Source organism: Cebus imitator, unplaced genomic scaffold, assembly GCF_001604975.1.
Source record: "Cebus imitator isolate Cc_AM_T3 unplaced genomic scaffold, Cebus_imitator-1.0 Scaffold99, whole genome shotgun sequence".
Taxonomy (NCBI): domain Eukaryota; kingdom Metazoa; phylum Chordata; class Mammalia; order Primates; family Cebidae; genus Cebus; species Cebus imitator.
The window spans coordinates 1,143,408-1,162,187 of NW_016107414.1; the positions used below are offsets into that span (position 1 = coordinate 1,143,408).

General features: G+C 53.3%; 1 protein-coding gene across 2 annotated transcripts in view; it reads left to right on the forward strand.

The window, feature by feature from the left end:
- ZBP1 (Z-DNA binding protein 1) overlaps window positions 1-2,546 on the forward strand; it is a 16,063-nt gene extending 13,517 nt beyond the window's left edge. For both annotated transcript variants that reach the window (XM_017536564.2, XM_017536563.2), the window contains exon 8: window positions 1,847-2,546. In XM_017536564.2, the coding sequence (XP_017392053.1) occupies window positions 1,847-2,025 (179 nt within the window). In that variant the 3' untranslated portion in view covers window positions 2,026-2,546. The remainder of the gene's footprint in view (window positions 1-1,846) is intronic.
- Window positions 2,547-18,780: the final 16,234 nt, after the last annotated feature.

The following is an 18,780-nucleotide window of genomic DNA, read 5'->3' on the forward strand; positions in this document are numbered from 1 at the left end:
TTCTCATTGTTCAACACCCGCCTATGAGTGAGAACATGCGGTGTTTGATCTTCTGCTCTTCTGTCAGTTTGCTGAGAATGATGGTTTCCAGGTTCATCCATGTCCCTACAAAGGCTGCTTCGCCTCCATTGAGAACCTGCTGTGTCATGTAGTCATCCTCATCAATGATCTTAGCTAGGGCTTCTGGATAACCCGCTGCAGCTTCTCCATCAGCACTTGCTGCCCCACCTTGCACTTTGATGTTATGGGAACGCCTTCTTTCCTTAAACTTCATGAACCAACCTCTGATAACTTCCAACTTTCCTTCTGCAGCTTCCTCACCTCTCTCAGCCTTTAGAATTTAATAGAGCAAGGGCCTTGCCCTAGACTGGGCTTAGACTTAAGAGACTGTTATGGCTGGCTCAAGCCTCTATCCAGACCACTAAAACTTTCTGCATACCAGCAATAAGGCTGATTCACTTTCTCATCACTCATGTGTCTTCTGAAGCAGCACTTTTCATGTCCTTCAATAACTTTTCCTTTGCATTCACCATTTGGCTAACTTTTGACCTAGCTTTCGACTTCTCTTAGCTTTTGACATGCCTTCCTCACTAAGCTTAATCATTTCTAGCTTTTGATTTAAAGTGAGAGACATGCAACTCTTCCTTCCAGTTGTTGTTGATTGATTCATTGGTTGGTTGATTGATTGTTTTTTGAGAATGGAGTTTCACTCTTGTTGTCCAGGCTGGAGAACGATGGTGTGATCTTGGTTTACTGCAACCACTCTTCCCAGGCTCAAGTGATGCTCCTGCCTCAGTCTCCTGAGTAGCTCGGATTACAGGCATGTGCCACCATGCCTGGCTAATTTTGTATTTTTAGTAGAGACGGGGTTTCTTCGTGTTGGTCAGGCTGGTCTTGAACTCCTGACCTCAGGTGATCCACCTGCCTCAGCCTCCCAAAGTACTGTGATTACAGGCGTGAGCCACCACACCTGGCCCATTGTCGGGTTACGAATTTTCCTGATTTCAATATTGTTGTATCTCAAGGAATAGGGAGGCCTGAGGAGGGAGGGAGGGAGAGAGAGAGAGAGGAGACAGCTGATCAGTGACAGGTCAGAACAACACACACATTTATTGATTAAGTTCTCCATCTTACCGGAGATATTTGTGGCACCCCAAAGAAAAGCAATGACAGTAGCAACATCAGAGATCACCGATCACAGATCACCATAACACATATAATAAAATGAAAACGTGTGAAATATTATGAGGAATGCCAAAATGTGATTCAGAGACTAGAAGTGAGCGCATGCTGCTGGAGAAAACGGCGCTGATAGACTTGCCTCACGCAGGGTGCCACGAAGCCTCAACTCGTAAAAAAAGGCGGTATCTATGAAGTGTAATAAAGCAAAGTACAGCAAGGTACAGTGCAATCAAATGAGGTCTGCCTGTCACTTCCTCCTCCAGTGGCAGGCGGGACCTTATCCTGAGATGTGTAAGGCCTGGAATGTTTTCGTTTTTTCTTGTTTTGTTTGAGGAAATTGCTCATCAGAGGCTGCCAGTGCCAGAGCATGTAGAGCTGCCTTTTGGGGTCACTGGGAGGCCTGGGAGAGCCTGGGATGGGGCTTTCCGGTGTTATTTCTGCTCCTTCATCTCACTGCTGTGAAACTAGGACAGGACTGGCTATGGGATCTGGGGACCCAGTGCAAAGTGAAAAGGTGGGGCTCCGTGTTCAAGACTCAGTACAAATCTAAAGACAGTAACAACAAAGCCTCAAGCTGAGCTCGGCATCCTTCCAAGAGAGGGTCCCTGTGCAAATGCCCAGGCCATGCATCTGTGAAGCTGACCCTCCATCTTCTCTTCCCCAGGTCTTCATCCCGCAGACACGCAATCCAGAAGTCACTTTCCTGGAGACATTGGTCAGCCCATCACTCACAACCACACGAATCTCAGCCCCAAGCTGGAAGCTATGACTCTTGGAAAGAGGCGTCGCAAAGCTGCAGACGGCAGCCACTGCGTAGATAAAGCCTCACACTCGGGGAGCTGATGGGGAGCCGGAATTGAGAGCGCAGCCTCACATGGGGTTTGGACACAGGCTGGGGGTGGGTGCAGGCTAGCGAACCTAGCCTGCTGCTTGCTGCTTTCCATAAGCATCGTTTGATCTGCTTGCTTCCAGGTACGTAACCTGCATGAGTCAGTTTTTGGGGATGGACCTGGCGTGGGGATTGGTTCAGGACGAAGCAGGTGGCAGAGAGTTGCCTTGGGGAGCCCTTGGTGTGCCGAGAGGAGGTTGGTAGATGGGAGCGGGGTTCAGACCCCCAGCCTGTCCCAGGCCACTCTCTCCACTCATTCCTGGGCCCAGGGCACCTGCCTTGAGTTACCTTCCATCCTGCTGTGGTTTGAATGTTTGAGCCCCAACAAAACTCATATCAAAACATAATTCCAACCAGGTGCAGTGGCTCACACCTGTAATCCTGGCACTTCGGGAGGCCAAGATGGGCAGATTACTTGAGCTCAGGCGTTCAAGACCAGCCTGGGCAACATGATGAAACCCATCTCTCCCAAAAATGCAAAAACTTAGCTGGGCATGGGGGTGCACATCTGTGGTCCTGCTGCTCGGGAGGCTGAGGAGGGAGGATCATTTGAGTTTGGAGCAGAGGTTGCAGAGTGAGACTCCATCTCAAAAACAAAAACAGAAGCAGCAACCACCAGCCACAATCCCAGTGCAATGGCATGAAGCAGGGCCTTGATAAAAACAGTTATTGAAAGAGGATGGAGTCGGGAGGATGAATGGGATTCACACTCTCACAAAAGGGCTTAAGGGGGTCTGCTAGTCCTGCTTGCCTGTCCTCCACGTAAGATGCAGCAACAAAGCGCCATCATTAAAGCCGAGACCAAGCCCTCACCAGACGCCGACTCTGCCAGCACCTTGATCTTGGCCTTCCTAGACCCCAAAACTGTAAGCAATAAATTCTTGTTGTTTGTAAATTACTCAGTGTGAAGCATTTTATTACGGCAGCTTGAGCCAACTGAGACACTGCCCCAACTCTCTTCTCACTCAAGGTCTGACTTCCTCAAGGCCCATCATGGCCACCTGACTTCCTTATCATTGGACCTTTCTAGAATCTTCTCTCCTCACCTTTGAGCTCTCAGGATTTTTTAGCTGAACTGCCAAAGAGCAATTTCTTTCCCAGCCCCACCCCAGGGTCCCAGGCCCTGACGGAAGTCATTGGCCAAGCCACGGGTCATGTGACCTTTTCTGGCCGATCAGTAGGGAGTGCCTGTGGATTAGTCCATTTTCACACTGCTGATAAAGACCTACCCGAGACTGGGTGATTTACAAGGAAAAAGAAATTTAATCACAGCTACATGTAGCTGGGGAAGACTCACAGTCATGGTGGAAGGCGAAAGGCATATCTTACATGGCAGCAGGGAAGAGAGAGAATGAGAGCCAAGCGAAAGAGGTTTCCCTTCTAAAACCATCAGATCTCATGAGACTTATTCGATACCATGAGAACAGTAAGCGGGAAACCGCCCTCATGATTCAATCATCTCCTACTGGGTCCCTTCCACAACACATGGGAATTACAGGAGCTACAATTCAAGATGAGATTTGGTTGGGGACACATCCAAACTACGTCAGCTTATTATTTACCAGAACTGACCACCCCGTGAGGGGCTAAGTTCCCATAGAAGGGGTATGGGCTCTGCAACATTTCCTGAATCACAGGGCGGGGTGGGTACCAGAGGGATTTGTTGGGGCATGGTGGGAGGAAGATGGAGAGGGATAGAGCAAGGTGGTGATCAGCCAGGCAGGGTGACTGTGGAACAAAGACTGCGTCCTTCCTTCAATGTGCACATATAAACACACACAAGTGCACACACAGGTGCACACACGCAGGTACACACACAGGTGCACACACACACAGGTGCACACACACAGGTGCGCAAACGCAGGTGCACACACGCAGGCACTCTGCTGCCCCCCTCCCCGGCTCCAACGCCACGCCCAGTCCTCAGGTGGGCATTTCTCACACTCTTCTGTGTCTCCTTCACTGGCCTTTGGATCCGACACCCAAAAGCTGATGCCCCCTGGGGTAATATCACCTTAATGGGGAGGAGCTGGCTTGTCACGGGGCCTTGGTAAACACAGTTATTGAACAAATTCATATCTCCTTGCCCAACTGAACTGGGAGGAACTTTAGGGTGGATGTCGTGGCATATTGGTCAGAACCTAGACTGAACATAGAACTTACACTTCATCCCTTAAAGTGGAGTTGAAAGACATTGTTTGAGCTCCTGGATCCAGTCATTCCTGAAGCAGGACGTATCCTGCACTTACCCATTAGAAGAACTGAGACATCCCCTTAGTGCTAAAGCTGGCTCCACTGGGATTTCCATTTCCAAAGTGCAGCTGCCCCCTCACCTCCCCTACCTGCTTCCCTTAGGTCACTGCTACTCAGCCTGAGGCGTGACCTTACAGGGAGATTTCAGAGGTCACAGCCTAGCTGGATGCCTCCTATCCACTCCTGAGCCCTTCTCTGCTCCCCACATCAAACCCACACCTCACTGCCCCAGCATTGCCTTGTTGTTCATCTACCTCTATGTCCATCAAGACCCATTTGGTTGTAAATGACAGAAAGCTGGGACCCGCTTCCACACAAAAGAGGATGCACTGGCTCTTCTAACAGACAAGTCCAGGCATAGAGCCTGCTTCAGGAATATCTGGATCCAGGAGCTCAGGTGATGTCTTAGAACTCAGCCTCATTCCATCTCCCTGCTCCTCTGTTTTCAAAGACAGCCCCTGGTAGCTCCAGGCCCCCACACCACTAGCGTAGCCGCCCAATGGAGAGGGATGAATTTCCCGACAGCAAAAGCCACAACAGATGACTTTGGTTGTATGCCCATTCCCCACCAGTCATTGGCCAGAGCAATGGAAGGCAGTGATTGGCCTACTGGTATCACGTGGCTTATCTCTGGAACCAGGATGAGTGAGAAGCAGCTGCCCCCAGTCACATGGTCTAAGGGTGATGGATGAGCAGTTTTCTAAAGCTACCAGAAAAGGGATGCTGGACAGGCTAGAACCTCAGAAATTCGCTGCATTCCCCAGCTTCACATGCGGAACTTGTGGGCTCAGGGTCCCAGGCTTTCAACTTTTATACCTCTAGGGTACAACATGTGCTGGACAAGGCCCTTCACTGACCACATCTTGCAGGTTAACCCCCGTGCTGGGTCCTTGGGCTACTGAGAGTGGGAGACAAAGTCTTGTCTTCGATAGAGGATCACAGTGAGCCAGGTGGGGGGACACACATGGGCAGGGAGTTGAGAGCAGGAACAGTCACAGGGAATCATGGGAGTGTGCAACAGGGGCCTGGACACAGCCTGGAGGCATTCAGGGGGCTTCCTGGAGGAGGAGGAAACTCTCAAGAGCACATTTTTCAAGACCAGGCAGACAGAGGCTGGGTAGGGTGGGAACGGTGCTTTAGGCAGGGGCACAGCTGGGTAAAGCCATGAAGATCAGAACCAGCTGAGTTATTCAGAGAACCACCATGATTTGGGTATTGCCAGAAAGCCTAGCACAAAGAAGGGTGGAGGGAGGCTGGCAGGGGAGGGAGGTGGAGACCAGACCACAGCTGCTTAGGGTTTGGACCAGACATTGCTGTACAAGCCAGCCCACAGGGAGGACTGGGCAGATCTACGCAGCAAGGTCGGTATAGCCATTGGATTCACAATGGGGGATAGGGGGTTTTGTCCCATGGACAGGAGTGCTGAGTTAGCTCAACCACCATGCTGATCTGGAATCCACGAAGTATTTTCTCATGGAGTATCCAGTTTGCAAACATGAGTCACTAGGCAGGAGGGGATAAGAACTGGGTTTGGCTCACTTTCTGGGGGTGTCTTCCTTCTGCATGGAGCTGCAAATCAGTTGCACGCCTCAACATTTGCCCAAACTGTGGATAACCAGGCCCCTGTCAATAGGTAATCAAAATGCAGCTCCCGCCCCCAGCCTGAACCGGAATACTCATTTTCCCAGCAAGATCTTCCCTGTGTAATTAATTTGTCATAAATATGCTGACAAAGCATTGCTAGCAGTTAATGGGGGCCAGAGGTGAAGGTCAATGCTGGTCTCCTCAGGAAGGAAATTAACTAGCTACCATTAAAAGCAGAGAATGATTAAGTCCATCCACCCCTCAGCCCGCGCTTTGGCTAGCCCGCCCACCCACCTCTCCCTTAGGCGATGGTGTGCGCAAATGGAGCTTGCAGTCCCGGAGCTGGATGTGGGGAGGATGAATTTGCTCCAGGAGTTTGAAATGATTTTCTGAAACCACCAAGCTGCTCACAAATGCAATTCTATGTTCTCCTTCCAGTCGCTTTTCTCCTCTTGGGGCGACCCGAGACAGGACTCCTCACCTGTGGGGTTTTACCAGGCAACCAAAATTGGATGCTTAGAGCAGAAGAGTCTACAGAGAGACTGAGGGGCATTTTGGCTTTGAATGGCTGAAGCCCAGCTCCCACACGCTCAGACACAATGGTGAATGCATTTGTTCATGCAACTGGGGAATGGAGGGACACTCATGTTCAGGAATGGCTGGATCCAGGGGCTCGAGCCTTCCTTTCAGGCTTCTTTCTCTCCATCTCTCTGATGAGCCTCTCTCCAGAAGGCCCCAGCCACCCAAGGCTCACGGTGTGCCAGTGTGGAAGCCCTGGGAGAAAGAGTCTTCCTCAAACCAAATGCTGCTGGGAGTATGTTGCAGGGAGGATTTAGATTGGCTGTGCATGGGTCATATGCTGATCCTCGAACCAATCAGGGAGAATGCAGTTCCCTGATTGATTACTGTGGGGTCCAATGTGCTCCCCCATAGTAGGGGAAGGTGAAGTCCTCCATGTGGGATGTGTTCCCCAAGAAAGGGTGGCTCTGGAGTCAGAAAAGAGAAGAAGTGTTGCACCTGCAAAAAACAAGTTTCAACTTCAGGAAATGAGGTATGGGTGTTTATTTTCAGAATTCTTCAAACACAGAAAGCTCTTATTTAGAGGAAGACAGACAAAGCATCCCTTCATGTGAAGGACAAGCATGAGGTTGAGGAACTCCATGGATTAAAGGCTCTTCCAAGGTTCCCACAGGGAGTGGGTGCCAGGCTCTTCCCATCTTCCTTGGCTGCAGGCTGGATGAATGGTATGAACAGTGACCTTACATGGAGATGGCAGATGCCAGGGACAGGTGCAGCCCAGAGGATGGGTTCTGGTCCAGGTGCCACCCAGCCTTCCAGTGTCAGGGCCCATCATGTGACCCTCTCTGTGCCTCTGTCTCTACTTTGTACAACACCAAGAATTTCTTCTCTGCCTCTCACAAAATGTTTGTGGGGGAAAGATGCAATTAATGGCCATGGGGGCTTTTCACTTTGGGAGTGTGCATGGTGGGGTGGGCTGAGGGGTCACTAGTAGCCTATAAGTCACAGAAAACTCTACTTGAATGAGCTTCTTTATTTAAAAAGATGTTTTCACAAGAAATTTGAAGAAAGCTTTCAGAATGAAGGTCAGGCAAAAGCAAGCAAACATACAAGAGGAATTAGGAGGAAGTAGAGAAAATGCAGTGAACAGAAGAAAACATCAAAGCTCAATCACTAACATCCTCCGAGGGAGGCAAGGCCACCACAACCAGGAAGCAAGAGTGATTTGCTCAATAAAGGACGTTTAGAAGAACCAAGACACACTCCTTGACTTTGGAAGTATGAAAGCTAAAAAATGTTAAAAAGGTATGGTGGTGGGAAAAAAAAAAGTTGAAAGAAAGCTTCCCAGATAGTAAAGATTCTTTTGTAAGACGGGAAATAACAGGGAAAAGGAAAAATTACTTGGTAAGTGAAGTAAGCCCTATGTCTCATAAGTAGAAAGTGTGAGGAAAGTGGGAGGTATAGATCATCTTAAAAATACAAAAGTCCCAAAATGGAAGACCATGACTTTCTAGACGGAAAGTCCCTCCTAATAGTTGACACAATGAATACAAAAGCCCCAACCAACCTATCCGTTATCATACAATTTTAGAAAACTGGATGTAAAGAAAAGATTCTAAAAGCCTTTGCAGACAAAATAAAAATGGTCACAAACCAGAAGAAAATATTGGAACTCAAATGGCACAAGATGACTCAATGGCAACATGGTGGGTGGAAGAAAATGCCTTCAGAATCCTGAGGGAGATGCCTCCACCCTGGCGTAGCTGTACCCCTGCAAAGGACTCACCAGGAGAATGGGTTGACAAGGAAATTATCCAATAAAATAGCTCAAAAACTTTCTGATATGGTTTGGCTATGTCCCCACCCAAATCTCATTTTGAATTGTCGTTCCCATCATCCCTATGTGTCACGGGAAATACCTGGTGGGAGGTAATTGAATTATGGGAGTGGTCACCCCCCATGCGGCTGTTCTCATGATACTAAGTGAATTCTCACAAATCTGATAGTTTTTTAAGAGACTTTTCCCCCTTTTGCTCAGCACTTCTCCTTGCTGCTGCCATGTGAAGAAGGACATGTTTTCTTCCCCTTCTGCCTTGATTGTAAGTTTCCTGTGGCCTCCCCAGCCATCCTGAACTGTGAGTCAATTAAACCTCTTTTCTTTATAAATTACTGAGTCTTGGGTATGTCTTTATTGGCAGCGTGAGAATAGACTAATACACTTACCTTCCATGACCCCTTTCTCAGGAAGAGGCTGGTGGGTGCTCTCTCCTAAAAAAAGGAGGCATGCCGAGAAAGACCACCCAGAAAAAAAATAAAAAAGCAAAAACCTGTATGGGGAGTGGTGAGAATCTGAAGCCTGATACTGCACAGAAAAACTATGAAGCCACTGGGTCTGGCCTGGAATGGAAGACTGGGTGAATGTGGGAATAAAGTTTCAAGTGGGAAAAATGAAACCAATCAGATTTTTTAAAATACAGTTGGTTATGTATGTGTGGGTTCTGAGGATTGAAAACATCTGAAAAACAAGATGACTGCCTCTGTACTAAACATGGATGAACATTTTTTTGTCATCATTCCCTAAATGATACAGCGGAACAACTATTAACATAGCATTTCCATTGTCTTCGGTATTGTAAGTAATCTAGATATGATTTTAAGTATACAGGAGGATGTGCACAGGTTATATACAAATCCTTATCATCTCACATCAGGGAATTGAGCATCCTTGGATTCTGTGTCCACAGGGAGTCCTGGAACCAATCCCCTGGGGATACTGGGGAATGACTGTATGTTTGGGTATCTGTTAAATATTGTAAGTTGGATATTGCATATCTATTGATACTTATGAATCAAAACCAAAAGCAATACTTTTTTTTTAGCGTGTTTGTTGACTCTTGCAAACTAGCGGAGTTCAAGTAAGGGTTCATCCAGCAGCTCAAACGATGTGGTTCAGGACCCAGTGTTCCTTCATCTCTCTGCTTAGCTTCCCACAGACTCAGCTTTTTCAGGCTCCACACACAGACTTTCCAGCCACTGTGATTTCTGCCCTGCTGGTGACAAAGTGGCTGCAGTGGTTCCAGACCTCACATTCCCACAGGGGAAAAAAGCAATTTCTAAACCACCCCAGGATTTACCACCTTCAATTGGGCCCGGGGATGAGAGTCATTAGCTGTGGCCAATCCAGGCCCACCCCTGAATTTGGGGGTGCTTAGGATGGCGGGAACCTTCTGTGATGAGGGCATTTTCTAAGCATTCTTTAATCTTCCCCTTAAGTACATAAGGAGACTGGGGCCAAGGGAGGGTAAGTGGCTTGCCCAAAGCCATATGGCTGAAATGTGAGGCCCATATTCAAAATTCCAGATTGAAAACCAGCTTTTTCCAGTCCTGGTGGTCAACACATCGAGGAGGACTGAACACTCTCGTCTGCCAGGCTGCTAGCTTCCGTGGATGAAAGCAGAATGGCACCCACCCACGCAGCCATGCCACCTTCTGTGGGGAGGGCCGGCAGGACCAGGATTTCACATTCCATGAAAACGCTCCTTCTGCACGAGCCCCTGTAAAACAAGGGTTCCTTGGACAGCTGTGGATGCTCTGCGGGACGCAGCCACCCCTGTATGATCCTCAGGCAGCCCACTCAGGGAGAGGAAACTACTGCCCAAGGACAGAGATAGGACCCAAACCCAGCCACAGGCTTGCAAGCCAGTGCTCTTAAACATGCTACTGAAGAAGCTGCCTAGGACATGTCACCGAGGCCTGGCTCTCACCGCCCAGCCCCTCGCTGGTCAGCTCCCCCACAGGGGATTCACCGGCCCCCCATGCCCAACCCCGGGGCACAGTGGCCTTTGCCACAGTCAGCTGAGTGCCCCCAGCTGTTGCAGAAGCAGCCCAGAAAGGCCAATGCCGACGAAGCCCTGAAGGCAGGAGTGTCAGTAGAGGGGTTGGGGGGAGCCTGGAACCCCTGGCTGCAGAGCTCTGGACAGGCCTGGTCCTCCTTGCTCCACCCGCAGCATGGCGGGTGAACTGCGTGGCTGGGAGATCCTGGAGGTGAATCTTGGGCCCACCCTATTTGTGTGACTCCCCTCCGGCCCCAGCATCGGGCTTAGCTGCTCTGGGCCTCTGCCTTTCCCTCTCACCTCCTCCTTCCTCTTAGATGGGCCCCTGTGATGACATCAAGACCACCCTGATAATGCAGGATGACCCCCTACTTCATGATCTTGACTCAATCACCCCTGCAAAGTCTGTTTCTCCATATGAGGTGACATGTTCCAGGTTCAGGGATTAAAACACGGGCATCATCCCGGGGATCCTCATGCACCCCGCACCGCTGAGCATTCTTCAACGCGCAGGGCCCTCAAAGACATCCAGCCCAGATGCCAGCAGGGCCCAGCCTGAGAAGGTCTGTCACAGGCGCTGCTGCTGCTGTTAATATCACGAATATGAAAGAATAAATGGAAAAAGAAATAACGGGGCATGGCATCACAGCCCCTGGTGTGCGTAACCTGAGTGTAATCTCAGGCAAGTCCCTCCACCTCTGAGCCTCAGTTTTCTACTCTGTAAAATGGGCAGAAATAGCGATGGCCCCTGCCTGGTGGGAGCTCACGCTAAGGATGAAGGGAGCCCTTGCGCAGGGGTTCCCAGCCCTGGGGGCTGAAGCCTGGGCCCCGGGATTGATTGACAGCCGTCTGTACAGGTGGGGCTGGGCTGGGAAATTGTCAAAGCTTCCTCTGTGACTCCCAGATGTCTGGGTCGGCTTCCAGTTGGGCACGGGTGGGTTGCAGCCCTAGTTGTGACCTCAGCGGTCCCACTCGGACTCCCGGAGGTTTAAGGCCGAGCAAGCTCCCCGCTCCCCGCGACCTCCGCAGGTCTCGGCGGCAGGGGCGGCCTGGAGCGGAGCGCGCAGCCGGCCTGGCGGGCGCTGGGCCCTTTCACAGCCTTGGGCAGAGCGCCCTCTGCTGGCCGCACGCCGCCAGCTGCCACTCACCAGGCTGGGCTCGCAGACTTCAGGGCCTGAGCTGGGGTCAAGCGGGCGGGCGGGGGATCCGGTGTGACCCCCTCCTGTTCCTTCCCCACAAAGCCAGACACACAGGTTTCCCCCACGGCTCCGGGGTGGTGCACAAGACCCGAAGCCCGTCCACACACCCCAGGTGAAGTTCCTGCTCTGCCCTCCCGTGGGGGCCTCCTTTCCAGCTGATGCCAGTGCCTCAACTTTGGGAGAAGGGGCCCAAACCCAGCACCCTTCAGAGGCTGATTTTCTTCCATCTTCGGGAACACCCCTGCAACCTGGGTCCCCCCGCTGAAGTCCCCAGTCCAGCTCCTACATGACTCCAAGGACCCTCCCTGCAAGCCCGCCTGTGGCGTGGAAGCCCGGACCCCGCAGGAGCCGATGTTCCCCGGACTCCCGCAGGACTAAGTCACTTCATCCTCCCATCACTCCACGAAGAAAGGACTCTTTACCCCGTTTCACGTGGAGAAAAACTGAGGCACAGAGAGGTCAAGCTACTTGCACACGGTCACACAGCCGGTGAATGGCCTTCTAGGATTAAACCCAGGGCACAGAATGAGTACAGACAATCTCCAAGTGTGGAAGAAAACCTGCACCATCAACCCTCCTGTCTGGGAGGTGGGGAGGTGGGGTGGTGCCTCATTTGCAGGACCCGAAGAGAGAGCTCATTTGAACTCAACGGTCACCCCACATGCCCCTCTCTGGCTCACCATGTGGGTGGATGCCTCCCAGATCTACACAACAGTGTAGGGCCAAAGACACAAACTTGGACCACCTCAGACTCAAAGTTTTGCCCAGCCATTTTCTAGTTGTGTGACCTTGGGCAAGTACCTAGTCCCCCCGCCCCGTGCCTTCGTGTCCACATGTGCAGAATGGGGCGATCGTCTGTGCTCAGGATGAAATGAGCAGAGGCCTGGCTTGGAGCAGCCGCATCAGTGCTGTGGATAATGTACCTTCACCACGCCCCATCCTGGGCTGCCCCCTCCTCTCCATCGGGCCCCTCCTTCTCTGACTCTGAGTCTAGCCCCTGGTTTGAATCAGGTAGGATGGATTCAGAAGCCATATCTGCCCAAGCCTGGTGGACAGCGGGTTTACCCTCTGTGCTGTGACATGTCCAAGTGACCTGCCACCTTGAACCTCAGCAGCCCCTCACCGGCATGTGCGCACACACGCACGCACACACACATGCACACAGGCTCACAGGCATACACGCACACACACGCACACACACACACACACACATGCGCACAGGCATACACGCACACACACGCGTGCACACACTCACAGCTCAGTGCCCAGGGTGTGCCCAGGCCTCCAGACAGGGCAATACCTCCCATCCCACACACACAGCACCACCGCCACACGCTGCTGACTGTCCCCTGCCCAGGGGTCCTGGAGTCACTGACATAGGGAGGAGTCTCCCAGCAAGACCTCCCCAAGTGGCAGCCAGGCCTGGGACCCAGAGGGCTTGGCCACTTTCCAGGTGTGAGATGTTGCAAGTGTCACTGAATCTCCCTGAGCCTCAGTTTTCCCATCTGCATAACAGGAGTTTACATGAGATCATCGGTGGAGACCCCCAGAGCGGGGAATGTCAGTGGGTGTCAGGGGACGCAGCCGTGTTGTCACAGTGCCTGTGGTTTCTGGCATAGCCACAGCCTCATGAATAGCAAAGGGTGATCTCACTCAGCACCCAGTAAGTCAGGCCCACCATGACCCCCAAGGAGGCAGGCCTGGGGCTGCAGTGCTCTTGTCCCACACCTGTGGTCCCTTGAATGATAACAAAGCCAGCAGTTACCAAGGGCTGACCACAGGCTGGGCCCTGTATAGAGTGCTTTACAAAGCCCACCTGTGGAAGACAAAACAGCCCTGCGAAGCGTGTGCTCTGCTGCGCGCATCGGGCAGCATAAACCGTCCGGCTCCATGAGGGGCCCGGGGCAGTTCACGGGGTTTGTAGCAAGTGCCCCTGTGCTCCCAGCTTCAGACACAGGGAGGCTGCGGGGCTTGGAACCTGGCACCATGAAATTTGCTCCCAGATGTGGATTTGTCAAAACCTATGTTGCCCCAGAGAAACGGGGGCTTTGAATTTCGTATCTTCCCCAAGGGAGGGAAAAACAAAATGAAGCAACTCTGGAAAACTCCCTTTGTTCCAGAGAATCCAGCCGATAGGGGCTCAGCCAGCCTCAGTCACTTTCTGGCCACACCCAAAGGGCGTGCACAGCTGCAGGAATGATGTTTTAAGAGCATATTCATTGGCACGAAGGAAAGCCGAGATCTAGCGGTGAGTGGGAAACAGCTCGACAGTTTACAGACTCTCTGTGGGATATGATTCACTTTCTGTATGAAAATGTCTGGATGCATGAAGAAAAGTCTAGAAAGAAATCCATACCCATGTGAAGAAAGGTTGTTCTGGGTGCGAAATTCCAGGTGGTTGCTTTCTCTCGGCTTGATCAGGGTTTTCTACTTATCTGCAAGGTACTCATATTAATTGTGGAACCACAAACATCTACAAAAGTCAGAAGTGACCCACAGGGACCGACCTTCTGAGCCCTGGCCACCGTGGACCCCGGCCTGGACTAAAGCAGCCACGGCCACAGCTCTAGCCACCAGGTGGCACCCCTGATCTTTTTCTTGCAAACTTTTTAAGCCCACACTTGAAATTTGCAGGGGAGGAGGGTGCAGGGGCCTGGATGCAGCCCTCTGCCTCGACTCGGTTCAGGACCCCTGGGGCAGGGGCTGGTCCCCAAGGTCCCATCCAGGGTCAGAGTTTCTGATTCTGAGACCCCCTACACCCACCACAACTCTGTAGACCCTCAGATCTCAAGTCAGTCCGTGTGTCTGCGGAGCACAGGTGATCTCTCTGCGCGTGCCTGTCTGCCCCGAGGTATGTGGCCTTAATGCCACCTTCAGTGGCTTTGTGTCCACTCCATCTGTTCTGCGCTTCCCGCCCATTTCTGAGACCTCTCCTCTGGCTCATCTCGGGGACTTAGTTCAAACGTCTCCCACACCAGGTGCGCTCTGCTGTGTCCTGTCTATTCGCTTCTGAGCACCCGGAAGGATCTGCCCTTATTTTATTTCCTGGTTTCTTTTTTTTTTATGTTTGAAGTTTTTATTATTGTTATTATACTGTAAGTTCTGGGATACATGTGCAGAACGTGCAGGTTTGTTACATAGGTACACACGTGCCATGGTGGTTTGCTGCACCCATCACCCCGTCATCTACATTAGCTATTTCTCCTAATGCTATCCCTCCCCTAGTCCCCCACCCCCTGTTCTCCCTCCCCCGGACCCCCACCCCCCAATAGGCCCCGGTGTGTGATGTTCCCTCCCTGTGTCCATGTGTTCTTATTGGTCAACACCCACTTATGAGTGAGAACATGTGGTGTTTGGTTTTCTGTTCTTGTGTCAGTTTGCTGAGAATGATGGTTTCCAGCTCCATCCATGTCCCTGCAAAGGACATGAACTCGTCCTTTTTTTAATTTCCTGTTTTCTTTAATTACAGTCAGTCCCCTGACGACACTCCCGGCTCCAGCAGCATGGGGGTCTCATCCCTCAGTTCCCCACGGGCTCCCAGGGCTGGGAACAACGTCTGCCCAGTCGCACTCAATAGGTGCTTCCTGAGTGAGTGAACTCCGGCGGTGGCTCTGATGCTCGGTGGATCTGGAAACCTGACGCATTAACATGTCCCTGGGGGCCTTTCAAGATCCGGCCCGACCCACGCAGCTTCCTTCTGTTACACCTTCTTCCTTGTTTGCTCCTGATCTAATCACACAGCCAGGAGTGCCCTCTGCAGCCTCCGGGCCTCTGCTCGGGCAGTGCCTTCCTCCTCTTAACTCAACCCATTGCTGCCTAACCTCCACCTCCACCCCGCAGCCCTCCCGGGCCTCTCCCTGAGTCGGTGTTTCTCTCTGTGTCCTGCAAACTTATCCCATATCCTACAGGACCCTTGTATTCTGCTGAGACACTTGTGTTTTCCCAAATGAGCAGCACCGTTCTGGGGGCCAGGCCTGTACCGGCGGCCCTCAGACCCCAGTGAGAGTGGTGGGTGACAACTGCAGAGGGGCTGTATGCAAATCACAGCTCCAGGGCCCCGCCCCACAGGCACTGGGTGGGGAAGCCAGTGTGACCAGGGGCTCGGCAACCCCTCCCCAGAAGCCCCCATACAGGCTGTGGCTGGCAGCCTTGGGGATTTACCTCTAGCTTGGCCCAGGTCCTGGGGTAAGAGTAAGGACAGAGAAGGGGCAGTTCCTGACCTTGGCCTTTAGTGGGACCCGGGGCTGAAGGGTAAATCGAGGCCTCCTGGTCCTCCTTGTTCTGAGGGCATGTGCTCTGCCCTGGAGCTGTCTCGAAAGCCAAGCCCCCTCCCTGGCTGCATGGCTCTAGGCAAGTGTCCCCACCCTGTGCCTTGTTTCCCATCAGCAGTGACCTCGCAGGGTTACTGTGGGGGTTTTGGGGAGTTGACCCCTGTCGCGCTTGGCCAGGCCTGACACACAGCAAGTGAGTGTTTATTGGACAAGAAAAAGTCAGCCTGGCGTGGAGAGCAAGCCCCCGGAGAGGCAGGTTCCCACTCAAAGAGGCGGTGGCGGCAGCGGGCTCGCCTGGCTTCACAGCCCTTTTCTGTCGCCAGCTTTCCGAGCGACCCTCCAAGCCTCGGTTTCCGCTTTGGTCATGGGGGACCCATTGTTTTTCCCACTACACCGTGGGCTCCCCAGGGTCCAGTGTCCTCTCCCCTCTGTGCCCTCAGCTGGAGGCCCCTGGCTGGGTGCCATCTCTTCCCTTCCTTTCTCTGGCCCCTGTGACCAGCCAGGCTGTTCTCATCCCTCCGGCCCACTGTGATCCCTGGACCGGACCCATGGCAGCCAGGATACATGTCAGATTCTCTGGGGTCCACAGTTGGGCCCAGAAAGATCGAGGTGCCCTGTAAGCCCCTCGGCCTCTGAACCCGTTTCCTCAGCTGCCACGTGCACCATGCAGAGCTGTGCACGATATCTGGACGTCAGCTGGGGCTTCAGTCCCACTGACCAGTGGGGGACTTTGGACAAGGACTTCACTCCAAGCCGGCGTATTTATGAAAACCCAGCTCAGGGTCCAGGTTCTGAGGTGGTGGCCGATGATCCTCTTGAAGTCACCGGATTAAGCATTGAGTTTTCCGACTGATTCCGGTTTCGGACAGGGAACATCTAAGGCTGGGGCTGGAGGTGACATAGATCGTCCAGAGACTTTCTGCCTGAGATTAAGGGCTACAGGATGGGGCTGGGAGTGACAAGCCCCTTCCCGCCTCCTCTGCTGACAGGGTTTAGACAACACCGCCTTTCCTCCCCCACCCAACCCTCGCACCGCAATCCCAGCCTGCACACCCAGGGGGTCCTCTATGCTGACAAACCCCTTCTCCTGCCAGCTTGTCCTCCCCGAGTGGGGAATGGGCGAGGCCCGGAGCAGTTCCCGTGTTCTCCTTGCCCATCTCATTGCTCTGAGGGCTCCCGGCCATTCCTTGGTGAGATGGGAAGAGCCTGTTTCACTAAAGAGGGAGCAGGAGCCCTCAGAGCAATGAGAAGTGTGGCAGGCCTCCTCCCAGTGCCCCAACAGCAGGGTATGGTCCCCAAGCCCTGCTCCCCACGTCTTCCCTTGGGACCTAGGCAGACCTTCTCTGCTTCTGGTGAAGCCTCCTTAGGGAGGCTCCCATCAAAACCCACTTTTAGAATCCTCCACCCACCCATTCTCCCCACTTCCAAAACCACCTCCAGCCATGCCGCCATCCCTCCTGGATATGGAAGAAATCTCCCCACTAGCCTCCCACGTCCCTCTCACCCCCTCCATCCATTCTCCACTCAGCATCCAGGAACCTTGGGAGCTGCAACTCCAGTCCTGTCACCCCCTGGCCCTAACCTTCAGTGGCTCCCTATTGCCCCCAGATCAGGACACTGAACTCTTGAACTCAGCCCTCAGCCAGACCTGGCCCTCCGCCCCCTCCTTCTCCTCCTCTTGCTCCCCAGCCCGAGCTCAGCACCCGAGATGTACCCATATGGCCCGTTCCAGGCGCACCTGGCCTAGCCCCTGCCTCTGAGCCCTCCATAATGCTGTTCCCTCTGGTGGAGCTCCCTTCCTGCTCCTGCACATGCCTGTGCCCTCGGCCCCGGCCTCCCTCAGGTGCCCTCTTCCCGGAAGCCTAGGCCGCTCTCCTAGGAGAACCGCCCGGCCCCACAGAAGAGCCGTCTCGGGCTCAGCTGCCACTCAATCTCAGTTGGAGACAGATGTGTTAGACAGATGTGGGCCTGGAGCGACACAGGCTGTGGTTGTCCCTGTGAGAGAGGACAGAGCAAAACAGAGGGAAAGGCAGAGAAGAGTCAGTGGGCGCTGCTGCCCGCCCGACTTGTTCCCACTGGGTCCTCATGGGGTCACACTGCACCCACCGCCTGGGCTCCCCGCCAGTGATGTCCCCTCCACTCCCGCTGGTGGCAGTAGGTCTCGGTCCTCGCCTTGGGGTCTGTGATCCCAGGGTCTGAGAGTTTCCAACCGCACCACAACATGGGGAACTGGCTGTTGGAATGGGTGTCTGAGGGGACACGTGTGCCTCGCCCCTCTCCACCCAGGCCTGTCCCACACCTGGCTCGACGATATCCAGATGCCCAGGTCCAGCCCGCTCTGCCATTTCCTACTATGGGGCCGGGACAAGGGTCTAACCCGACAGAGCCTCAGTGTCCCCCTGAGAAGTGGACACGGTGACAATCCTCACTGCTCACATCGGGGGAGCATTACATAGGCGGGTGCTGGGCCCTCAGCAGGCTGCCTGGCGTGCAGCGAACCCCCCATAAGCATGAGCCTTGCCTTTTGGACTCCATGCACCTGTGACCATGCTTCCCTTTTCCTGTTCCTGTTCATGTTTGTATCCGGCATACTCCACTCTGCACGTGCGCATGGGAGTCTAGGAACACACAGAAGCCCGCTGGATGGGCCGCGGGGGGCGGGGGCCGTCCCTGCAGCTGCCCGGCTTTGGTTTCCCAGCCCCATTTCTGGTCTTACCCCATCCCGCCCCTCTGGCTGTGGAAGGAGCATGGGGAGGAGGGTGTGGGCCAAGCCCGGGGGAGTGCTCCTCCAGCACCCCTGGCAGGGCCCCCCTTGGCTACGTCCAGCCACAGAGTGGGCGCTCACTCTCCCCACCGCTGCCCCCGACCCCTCCCTGGGCAGGTCACCAGAACACCCACACTGGAATGTTTGTGCCAGTCCTCATGCTGGCCCGGGCCCTCCTGTGGCCTGAAAATTTCATCCAGTCAGAGTGTGGAGTCCACCGGGAATGATTAACGGAGCCGGCTCGGGCTGGATCTCTTGCTGGAAACTTCCAGCTCTCAGAGACTCT